At 50.5% G+C, this 11,113-nt stretch overlaps 5 protein-coding genes across 5 annotated transcripts; 2 read left to right on the top strand and 3 right to left on the bottom strand.

Annotated features, from left to right (window-relative positions):
* Positions 1-663: 663 nt before the first annotated feature.
* Positions 664-1,814, bottom strand: T069G_05389 (legume-like lectin family domain-containing protein; the record flags this gene model as incomplete). The annotated part of the gene is made up of 4 exons (XM_056172599.1): positions 664-1,423; positions 1,483-1,553; positions 1,645-1,668; positions 1,731-1,814. The coding sequence occupies 4 exons, from the start codon at positions 1,812-1,814 to the stop codon at positions 664-666; spliced, it is 939 nt and encodes a 312-aa protein (XP_056029457.1).
* A 1,267-nt stretch (positions 1,815-3,081) lies between these two features.
* T069G_05388 (tim10/DDP family zinc finger domain-containing protein) lies at positions 3,082-3,405 on the top strand (the record flags this gene model as incomplete). The annotated part of the gene is made up of 2 exons (XM_056172598.1): positions 3,082-3,168; positions 3,238-3,405. 2 exons carry the CDS (start codon positions 3,082-3,084, stop codon positions 3,403-3,405), a joined length of 255 nt encoding a protein of 84 aa, XP_056029456.1.
* Positions 3,406-3,828: 423 nt separating this feature from the next.
* T069G_05387 (coiled-coil domain-containing protein 55 (DUF2040) domain-containing protein) lies at positions 3,829-5,061 on the bottom strand (the record flags this gene model as incomplete). The annotated part of the gene is made up of 1 exon (XM_056172597.1): positions 3,829-5,061. One exon carries the CDS (start codon positions 5,059-5,061, stop codon positions 3,829-3,831), a length of 1,233 nt encoding a protein of 410 aa, XP_056029455.1.
* A 769-nt stretch (positions 5,062-5,830) lies between these two features.
* Positions 5,831-6,711, top strand: T069G_05386 (uncharacterized protein; the record flags this gene model as incomplete). The annotated part of the gene is made up of 2 exons (XM_056172596.1): positions 5,831-5,959; positions 6,055-6,711. The coding sequence occupies 2 exons, from the start codon at positions 5,831-5,833 to the stop codon at positions 6,709-6,711; spliced, it is 786 nt and encodes a 261-aa protein (XP_056029454.1).
* Positions 6,712-6,961: 250 nt separating this feature from the next.
* T069G_05385 (mono-functional DNA-alkylating methyl methanesulfonate n-term domain-containing protein) lies at positions 6,962-11,016 on the bottom strand (the record flags this gene model as incomplete). The annotated part of the gene is made up of 5 exons (XM_056172595.1): positions 6,962-6,988; positions 7,059-8,346; positions 8,538-9,347; positions 9,399-10,617; positions 10,773-11,016. 5 exons carry the CDS (start codon positions 11,014-11,016, stop codon positions 6,962-6,964), a joined length of 3,588 nt encoding a protein of 1,195 aa, XP_056029453.1.
* Between the last annotated feature and the right edge of the window lie 97 nt (positions 11,017-11,113).

Raw genomic sequence — 11,113 nt, 5'->3', positions numbered from 1 at the left:
TGCACCTAGCTCAGACTTTCTTTTCCCCTCATTCTTGACTCGCACTCGCTTGCTCAATTGGCGATCCTTCTTGGTGACGCCGTCAAAACTCTGAATTGTCCCAGAAATGTGGTGCTTCTTAGCTCCGGAGAACGACGGATTGCTTGCAGCAAATCTACACTGTAGTTTTTACAATATCCATATTTCGCAACTAAGACGCTTTGGGACAGCTATAGTATTGCTTTCGTCAAGCTCCCTTTTGCTCCATCAACATGTTCAACAAAACATCATGAATCATCAGACGGGAAGAAAAGGTTGGACCAGTAAAGCCGTTATTTCGCTGCTAAGAATGCGCTCTTACCCATCAATCAATTTCCTCCACCTCCTCACTTTATTCCCGTGCCATCATGATAAAACCCACCACCCCGTGCCGGTCAAGCAATGTATCACAAAATGACCCAACTCCCAGCACAAAGTAAATCTCTGACAGCAGACATGGCCGGCATCCAACACTAGCATGCTTTTTATGTGGCAACGACGTCTTCCCGCCTATCCATCGACCGTTTGAATTATATAATCCCTTCGATAAGGCCTCTGCCTGCGTCAGTTTCCTGGGTGAGTCCAACATCTCCCTCGCTCGTCACCACTCCCACACGTTACAGATTCGAAAAAGAGTGGCCCTGTCTAGAATCTGTGGCTCTTGGTTCTCGACCTGTACGCGGTGAAGCCCGCATATCCGCCGCCTACCACGAGGAAAAACAAAAAGATCTTGGTAAAGAACCAGGTCCAGCTTCCACCACTTGCCTCGTTCTTGGCCTTGAACTGGTTCCTCGTGTTCGCCTTGCCGGGGCCGCTGGCGGTCGGGCTGCTGTACAGGTTCTTGGCAGAGATGGAGATGATATCGTGGTGGTCGCTCAGCTCGCCGGTCTCGGCGCTGAAGCCCAGGTAGGCAATGTTGGGGATCGCAGGGGGGTTATCCACCTCGAAGCACACCAGCCAGTCGCCCACGGTCTTGTACTGGAGCTCGAGCTTGAGGCTCTTGTCTTGGAAATAGGTCAATCGCATCTTGGTGGGGATGCTCGAGTGGCGGAGACCTCTGGCCGAGCAGCCAGCCAGCTCCGTCTCCTTGCCGTCGTTATTCTTGTCGTATGACTTCTGTCCGTCTCCAAACATGGCCATGACATAGGGGAAGACAACGCCGGGGCGGTTGTTCTTGTACGTGTCGACGAAAACGCCCAGGCCCTCAAACTTGTCGGCGTGGCCAAAGACAGGTCCGAGCTGGCCTCGCTGCTTGGTGATCCACATGGCGAAGCCATCGCCATACAGTTGGTTCTTGCCATGAATCTTGAACTCGACCTCGATTTCCCAGTTGGTCGCTGTGAGGGGTACTCGTGAAAAGAGCCAGCCGTTTTGCGAAGGTCGATCGGAGGTGAGGCGGATATATCTGTAGCATGGTTGAGCTATTGGGTCGCATAGAGTGAGTGCGCTGGGCATGGAACGTACGAGTCTGTTCTAATGATTGTATCACCGCCAAAATCGAACCATCGGCTCTGCATGTCAGAGTCCAGGTAGGGCTAGAAAAGATTAGAACTCCAGTTAGCTTCTTCACTGTTCACATTTGTCCACTCTCTTCCCCCCTTTCCTCTGCATCGATTTGCGACTGACTTGTTCGAGAGTGTGCGTCTTGAGCTGCGCGCGGTTCATTAGTCCACAGCCATTCCTGCGCAATCCATGTTCGAGATCAAACCAACCGTTATGCTTCTAAAGTCATCCTGGGCCGCCGCAGTCCACGCAAACGCCGTGGCGAGCACGGCCGACAGCGAGGAGAGCCGCATCTTGGCGCGATTGTGACGCAGATTGATCCAATGGTCGGGCAGTCGGCGAGGTCACTTGGAGATCGGCACGGGATCTGATACCGCCTCTCTCGTCGTCCGGAGTTTTGGTGTTTTTGGGAATAACAAGCAACAAGCACCGGCCAGTGATGCGGTTCACATGGGAGGTTCCGAAAGGCCACAATTCGTGTTAAGCCCGCGACACAGTGCTATTCCTCAATGAGCTAGACTGTGGAGGCCCGGAGGTATCCGCCCCTACTAGCACCTGCTGGAGCTGCGCCAGGTGCTTTGGTACCTGTAGGTATATTTTATCTGACGTGCACGCAGGCTCTGGGACTCATGATGCCTCATATTACTGTTTCATGCTACTTTATGTCTTCAATATCTAGATACTGTATCAATTGGCAACTTTTAAGTCTGCTATACCAATGCTGTGGAAACGTCACCTCTAATACCAAGTCACACATCGAGTATCGGTACTTGGAGGAGACGACTTGTACGCCTGTAGTGGGGCATTATACACTGTGCTGTCTCAGGACATTGTTTGAGGCACGAGCTCTCGAATACTGGTATGTGATCCATAAATGCATTTTTTATTGAATAAATATTTCTTGTCTACCAATTTTGCGACATGCAGTTTGCCGGGCAGATACTTCAGAGCATGCCTTTCGTTGTCATTCAACCAACAGTTCCATCTAGGCAGGTAGTCACATGTCAGATGCCATATGCCATAGCTCACAAGATCAGTATCACAATGCGAACAATACAACCGAAAAGGACATCAGCCATCTGGATGCAATGTATCAACTCACTGGAGCCAAAAGAAATTGGTATTTGTATCTTTTCTTGTTTCAGAAATTGCGTGACAATATCTAAGTAGGTACAATAACATGCATCAACATGCTCCAGATTTTAGTATTACTTGACAACGAGCAAGTGTTCATCATAGAATTACGACAAGGTAAGTGAAAAAGAAAGAACACTATACAACTTATAGTGAATGCAATATAAATAGATGAAGAATCAATAAAGATTAGTCTCATGATCCGTACCATCTTGATTGCAATTTACACCTCGACGTTACAACTTGAACTCGACCAATTCAGCCGCACCCGCCTCTCCACTAGCTCTCCAACGCCACACTCAGCCACACCGATTTTCCAACTACTCAAGGTCCTCGCATCTCCAAAATCTTCCCAGCAATTCCAGTCAACCAATCCCCCTCCAATTCCAATCCACCCAAATCCTCCTCGCAAACCCCAATCCCAAAATGTCCGACTCCTCCTCCATCAAGCAATCTGTCATGAAGCAGGTCCTCGCGGAAGCGAACCTCGCCAACGCCCGAGTCCTCATCGAAGTACGCAAATTCCCCCACCTATCCTGGGCAATAAGAAGAAAACTAACAATATTTGTTTTAACTATACAGAAACTCCAAGAGAACTGCTTCGAAAAGTGCGTCCCCAAGCCCGGCAGCTCGCTCTCCAGCAGCGAACAGACGTGCATGACGTCTTGCATGGAAAAGTACATGGCGGCCTGGAACCAGGTCAACGCGGCGTACATCAACAGGATACGACAGGAGCAGGGAAACAACTAAAGATTCGATAATAATAAAGAGAATGAGAAATGATTGGAAGAAGCGGTGGAAGAGAAAAGGCATAAAATCCGAAATTGGATGATAAACGAACGAGCAAAAAGATGAGCAAAGAGATGTACTGTATGATACGGTTCAGACGGGTGAATGAGGCTGGAGGAAAGCATGAACTGGGAAAATTACGACAAGGTCAGACTACACTGGCCTTTGAGTCTCCCTATGATGGGGTTTTGTATTACTATTTCTTCAAATTAGAGTGGTCTTGGGTGCCACGGCGCGGAATCTCGGGACGGGACATAGAGCATATACAATGGATCATCCACTCTACGTCTTGAAACATTGAATTGCCTTGCGACTCGTGTATCATTACATTTCGTTTTGGGTATCTATATGTAAGTGTGTGTATATACATCATCATCCACACCATCACTCCGCCGCAGCCCCAGCAGCCTTCTTCTTCTTCTCCTCCTCCGCCGCCTTCTTTCTCGCCAGATATCTCTCCTTGGCCCCCATAATCTCCCCCTCCGTCTTGCGCGTCTTGGCCGCCCGCTCGGCCTCCTCCCTCTTAACTTCCTCTGCCTCCCGCGTGCGCTTCAGCGAAGCCTCCAGCTGTTCCGCCAGCATCCGCGACTGCCGCTCCCTCATGGCCTGTTTCCGGCCGAGCTGCTGCCCTGTGATTTCCCGGCGCTCCCGCTCCACCGGTCGTTCGGCTTCTCGCTGCGCCTCTACTTGCTTCTTTGCGCCGACGTTGAGGCCGCCCTTGAGAAGTTGTCGCTTGTCGACGACTTGGCCGTCCTCGTTGACGGAGATGGAAGCGCCCTTCTCATTGAGCTCCTGCGCCGCCTTGGCGTATTCCTTTTCCTTATCATCATCGGCCTCTCCTCCATCCCCTCCGTTTGCCTCTGTAGGACCTCTCTTGGCCATTTCCTCCGCGGCCCGAACAGTCTCCGCATGTCTCTCCTGCTCCTTGTCCAGTAGCTTCCGGTAGAAAGACGCCATGCCAGTGCCCTCATTCTTCTTCGCCTCCTCCTCTTCTTTCCTCCGCTCCTCTTCCTCCAATTTCTTGTTCTCCTCCTGCTGTTTCTTGTATGCCTCTGTCACAAACTTCTCCTTGTCGGCGAACTCGTCTCCCTCGGCTTCGCGCTCCCGCGCAATCTTCTTCTCCTCGGCAATCAGCTGGTCTCGTTTCCGCACGTCAGCCGCGCGCATCAGGTTCTTCATGTATTTCGGTTTTCGTTCTTCATCTTCCTTGGACTTGTTTTTCTGAGGCTTCATGGAATCGTATATGGAGTCGTACTCGTAGACGCTGGCGTCCAGTTCGGTGGCTGCCTCGGCATTTTTGCGCGAGGCGAGTGTGCTGGAGAGATCGCCAAACATTGTACTTGTTTGAGGTTTTGATTTTAGTTTTGGTGGTTCATTTATGAGACCCTTTTTTGATTTGGGGCCCCTCGAAGAGTCTGACGGTGCTTGAGCTGGGGCAGACGAGAAATCATCCAAATCGCCTCCAATTTCTTCAATATTGGAGTCTTTGGTAGTCCCTTCATCTTCTGAATCATCGTCGTGATTACCAAACATGGGTTTCGATCTCGAGGGCATTGGCTTGGATGCGCCAGGCTTTTTCGTCAGGTTGAGCCCGAAGGCCAGCTTTGGTTTATTCATCGCCTCGGTTGACTTTGAAATTCTGCGGTATAGAGGCAAGTGATAGGTATGTATGAAGACCAAAGGCGTGCGTAGAGGAACAGAGCAGTCACTACATGCAATTCCAATTCGAGAGTTCGTGGTAATGAAAATGGAAGAAAAAGAACAAAAGCTGCCAAGCTGTCGGCGCGTTGACCAAGTACCGAACCGGAGCACCAAATAGACGCGCGCCAGGCGGCTCCGCAATTTATCTCTGGATCCAATCCATTTTAACAATTTTTGACAATTTTGACAGGTCCCGGGTAACCTGTAAAGTGCGAGGTAGCTCAGCAACTCAGTTTAGCCACAGACGCATTCATTACAGCAAACTGGACAGTCCAATCTCGATATTCTCCCGCTAATGAGAAACCAAAACCTCCAGCTCTGGCGCCTTTTCTAGTAGCATCTCCCCCCATGTGGCGACAAACAACCAGAACAAGCAGCTTGCCATCGGCCATGACGTGATTGGCCCCCCATGTTGTCTCTCCCACGGCCAACTCGAGTATGTAATCCAAAAGCGGCGATTAAACTCACCTATTAATACAACCTACTAAGCACTCTATGTTATTCAGCCTTAGTAGGTTAGTAGATAGCAGGGCAGGTGTCTGAGATAACTAAAACCACAAGACCGAAGTTCGTGCCTCTCTCATGCCTGTCACGAGGACAAACCTCAGGTCTATTTCTACCTCCAGTTCCAGTTCCAACCTCTGCTTCTGTACATCTCGCAACTACTAGGTGTAGTAGGAATATCATGGAATACTGCAGTACCTGCACAGGCAGCCTTGCCTCGTCGCCTCCATATTCGCAAGACGCCGCATCTTTCCCGCAGGACCGGAGAGTAGAGTGCTGTTCCCGAGTTATCTGCGCAAAGTGTATACAGGTTAGCCACACAGCTTGAAGTCTTCTTATCTGCATGATACAGCGTTTATACCAGTTCCCCGAAATCTGTTGCTAATCCGCGCAAATGTCTTTTAGAGCTATCCGCGCTTTGCATCCTACTGTCCATTCTGCCAAGTATCAAGCACGCCCTCGCCGTTACCGCAAGGCCTTCGGGATCCTCCTTTGTACACCTCGGTCCCAAGTCTAGGGTCCAGATCCATCCCGGCTTCTGCTCCCCCGCCACCGTACAAATCTGTAGATGATGCGCCACCAGCCAAGAACAACAAAAGCAGCACGCCCGAGTTCGATGAGAAAGCTGCCCTAGACGACACACTCCATTTCCTGGACCATGACCACGACACCGTCCAGTCGCTGTCGCTGCGGTATGGCGTCCCGCCCGCGGCGTTGCGACGGCGAAACAACCTCACAAGTGATCACCTGCTAGTCGGCCGAAAGACGATCCTGATCCCCGGCGAGTTTTACAAGGGCGGCGTCAGCCTGTCTCCTCGGCCAGTCGAGGGCGAGGAAGAGGAGCTGAGAAAGGGGAAAATCCGGCGCTTCATGACACTTTGCAAAGTTGCCGACTATGATTACGCTCTGCTGTATATGGAACAGGCCGGTTATGATATCGATGCTGCCATCGTCGCTTACATGGATGATGAAGCCTGGGAGAGGACTCATCCAAACCAGCGAGGGAGAAATGCCGAGGCCAACAAGGTCAAGAGTCGTGGGTTGTTTTGGAGGGGCCTGTAAACCCGTCACAGCTGGTTTTCTGGCGCATATTTGCTTTCTTTGCTTTTGGAGAATTTGGGACATTAGAATTTCGTATTTCATGTAAACGTGCAAAATCTGCACGAGCATCGTCTTGGATGCCTTCTGCCTAGCCTATTGGGCATATATCATCCTGTATGTAACGCCATCATCCCTGAAACCTACTTAGTTACACCATTCATTGCCATATATTCCACATGATAAAATTAAAGTAAAAGTAAAAACAAGGCTCTTAAAAGGCAGACCGAGTTCGGATGTCCTAAGTATGAAATGTTAGCTTGTGTTATGCCGTGATACGGTATGGTGTAGGCGGAGAGGTAGGTCCTTACCGATATTTTCCGCTCAATTTCTCGGACAGAGCGGTCCAGCTCCCCTGCAATCATTTGCTTCTTATCATTTGGAAGCAGAGCATATCTCTCGCAGAGATCGCCGTCAATGATGCCCTTCATGGGTGCATAGTAGCTGCGGTACATTAGGTGGTCTCGGCCTGCCAGAGGAGGATCCTCGGCCCTCATATGCTGTTCTAGACTTTGGAAGAAGTCTGTATCTTCTCGCGTAACAAACGGAATCAAAACACCAATAGTGCCCATAAGTCCGCTCCACAACAGGACGTCCTGCCCTCCAACTACCAAGCTGGTTTTGGCAATGCTCGTTGGAATGTCCTGAGTGAAGAGGTGGCACATCAGATCCAGGCGATGAGAGGTTCCGTGAAGGTAATCTCTGGCGTTGAGTAGATGGAGTCCTGCTTGCTCCTCATCGGCCTCTTCACTGGCCTTCTGTGGAGAGCGCACGATGAAGATGTTGCCAAATTTGTCTCCACCGGCAACCGTCTCATAATCTACCATCGTTGTGCAAGTCGTCCATCTGGCGACGGTGTCGTCCACGAAAGGAATGAGTTTGTTTGTTGACTGCTTGTAGACAGCGTAGGTTATGCCTTGCTGCACGTCTCCAACAACAATTCGGTTACCTTGAGTACTTAGAGAGATGATCTGCTGTGGTGCGACTTCGGCTTGGGCCTTTCGTAGCAGCTGCCGCATACCGAGATCGTATATGCGGAGTGTCTTTCCAATGCCCACTAACACTCGTCCTTGGAAAGGTATCATGGCCATAGGAGGCTCTTCGACCTTGGTTTTGTGGATGAATACTAGACCCCTGCCGTCGTTCTCAAACCGGTAGATATGGACGAATGCATCAGAAAAACTGCGAGGGTTCACGACCATATCTTTCCCGGTTCCAACGACCAGGAAGGTTTCGTTCTCCTGACTGGCAAACGTCACGATGGCCACACTGACTGCGGCCTCATTCTCCTCTAGGTCTATTCTTTGCAGAACTTGACCATCTTCGGCTTGAGGGTCAACGACGCTGATACACGAGGCCCAGCGTCGGTTGCCTCTGGGGTGCCCAAATTCTTCTGGTGGAAGAACCTTGGTGTCCCCATTGACACGGGCTGGGTCTGCAAGCAATTTGGCGCAGAGCTCAGGAGCAAGAGTGTGATTATCCGCCTCAATCACATAGAAAAGAGGATGATCTGGATGCTTCACCATCTTCTTGGGCGTGTAAGTCAAGGGAATTGAACTCTGGATGAGTGTGTCGCCAAGTCGGTCGACAGAGAAAATCCTAGTAATCATCAGCATCTGCAATGGTAGGTTTCATGATATCAAAACAAAAACAGATGATCGAGTGCCTTTCAGTAGGAACAATTGGAAAAAAAATGCGTAATAAGAACCTCATAGCCCGCAGGCTTGGATCCCATATTTTTCATCATATGGCACGACAGGATAAAGGAGAAAGAGACGTCAATTACTTACCGTAGAGTTTGTCCTTGAATACCCACGACGCCTTCCTCGCACTGCTCGCTTGTAAAATTCCAGCCCCATTCCAGATCAACATAGTTGAGGGGAGTGACGACAAAGGTCTTGGTGATGGGATCAGCATATCCCAGCCATGGTCGAGAGCTTAGACCAAGTACACAAGTCCTTCCCTGGACCGTTACCTGGAATAGTCTCACTTGCTTCGGCCCCAGAAACTTCTGTCGCGTGTCTGTTAATTCGCCAGTAACTTCATCCAAGACAGTCCGCAAGTAGACGCCTGAGTAGAGGCCGATGTGTAGGTAGAGGGTGGAGCCGCCTGATGACGAGTCTTCCATGGAAATGATGGCGAGGGAGGTGGGCGCTGCTGTCAGTGCTTGCACTGACTTGTTTTCAAGAGTAGACTCTGGGTCAAGGCTCAAAATACGGACTGTGCAGTCGTCACAGCCAACTGCAAGGAAAGAACTTCGCAATCTGCCTTCAGGAACTTCGCCCAGGCTTAGGCACGTAACTGTTCCGAACATTTCTTTCTTCTCGTCGTATTCTGCCAGTGAACCGTCATCATCCATCTCGAAATAGACAATTTCACCAGAGCTTAGGGCAATAGCTACTTGGTGGGCGTTGGTTGAAGCGGCCACGATAGACCGGTGCTGTGGAGCGTCCCACTGGTTAACTTGCCCATTACGGATATGCCTAATACCCTTGGGGTGGACTTGAATCAGACCGTCATCACCGAGCAGCTGGGCAGCCAGAGTTGGGACACTGGTAAGAAAGCCAGAGTCGCTGACTTCTTCCACCGTCTCTCCGATACTGAGGACAAGAGTCCCGTTAGTAAAGGAGAGGACAATGTAGGCATCATACTGTGCAGTTCGATTCAGCTTCAGCGTCCAAACAGCAGATGGGATGCCGGGCAGCTCAGAGGACACGATTTCATTAATCTCAAGTCCGTGCTTCAGTGTCCGGAATGTGCTTCGAGCACCGTTGCCACAAATGGTATAAATCTGAGGCGCATCCTCGTTGGTCAAGTTGGCAACCTTGCAGTCAAGAAGAGGGTTCATGGAAGGAATGCTCTCAACGAGGACCAGATTTTCCAATGGCCGGGGATAGAAGTAGACGGGATTATACGAAGCCTGTGCATCGACAGGGAAGTCGTCGCTGGTAAACTCCAACTCTTCGTCATCGTCTCCAAGTTTTTCGAATTGGTAGAAGGAGAAGTTTCCGAACTGGCTGGCAACATAGAGGAAGCCGCTCTTCAAAATACAGAGACTAGCTGCAGCTGGGACTGTATCGAAATACTTGATTTTGAGCCTTCTGACTTCACCTGTAGTGTTGCCTTCTTCGTCCTCTACCATGTCGATTGTAACCTTGAACATGTCACCGTCCTCGGTCTGGAGTAGGAAGAAGAAAGCGCCAGCGCTGCCCTTGAGCTTGTGCATGACACCAGAGATGATGGTGCGCTTTCTGGACGGATCCTCCGTTGCTCCTCGTCGGCGGGGAATTGGCACTCGGAAAGCCTCTTGGTTGGAATGGCGGTATGTGATGTTTTCCTCGCCACACACCAGGACGCCACTGGGCCCATCATTGCCACCAGGTACCTGGAATAGCAGCGAGGCAGTTGAGTCTACAGGCTCTGACCACTTTCTCACAACGTGATTGAGACCGAGATCAAGCTCATAGTAGACCAGCTGAGTTTCCAGCTCTCGCAAAGCTTCTCCTGTAGCATCTTGATCCGCCTCAGTATAGTCCATCTCTAGAGCAGCAAACACGGGGTTGGCATATCCAACATCGAGTGCTACCATGGAAATGACTAAGACTCCAGGCTTGTGAGCCTCGAGGGGCGAGGAGATGGTGAGCTCTGCCTGGGAGTTTCGATTGAGCACGTATACGAGCTTGTTCTTCTCAATGGATGCAATGAGACACGCGCGCCCCTTGGGGTCACAAGCGAGATATTCTCCAGGAATAACTCTCCGCACGCCAGACTTTCCAAAAGTCTCCAGATGCAGCTTGTGGAATCGATTCTCTTTCGGAAGATACTCAATAATCGTGATCCGACCAGAGTCAGTTGCTAAGATTAAGTAGTCTGGAACATGATATTAGCCCATTGGTCGCGAAATAGTAACAACCCCCCGCTCTATAAGGGGGTGTTTGTCTGGTAGGGTGCGTTGTAAAGCTTTTTTTTATCTTCACCATCACTATGTGGCCCCTCCAAAAAATAATGGGAGCTGAGTAACTCACCCTTATTGCTGCCGGCTAGGCGAAAGGCGGCCAAAGACCTGATAATGCCGAAGATGTCATGAGACAATAGTGTGATGACCTTTCCCTGGGACGGGTCAGGCCGTAAGAGAGCCAACCGTGACCCAGCACCCGTGATGATGAGCTGCTCCTTGGTGCCCGCGAACTGACCCAGAACCGCTTGGACGACATTGGTTGGCGGCTGGATCGTCAGCGAGTAAAGGAACATGTTAGAAGTGGTCGCCATGTTCCTGACTGGGCGCAGTCAAGCCTGCGCGGCTTTTCAGAAGCTTGAATGGCCGATTGAGCAGCTCAGTCGCGTTGGGAAGCGGTTGTTGTGTGGA

Source organism: Trichoderma breve, chromosome 3, assembly GCF_028502605.1.
Source record: "Trichoderma breve strain T069 chromosome 3, whole genome shotgun sequence".
Classification (NCBI taxonomy): Eukaryota; Fungi; Ascomycota; class Sordariomycetes; order Hypocreales; family Hypocreaceae; genus Trichoderma; species Trichoderma breve.
The sequence above is the reverse complement of the archived record's forward strand: the minus strand, read 5'-3'. Positions and strand labels throughout refer to the sequence as shown.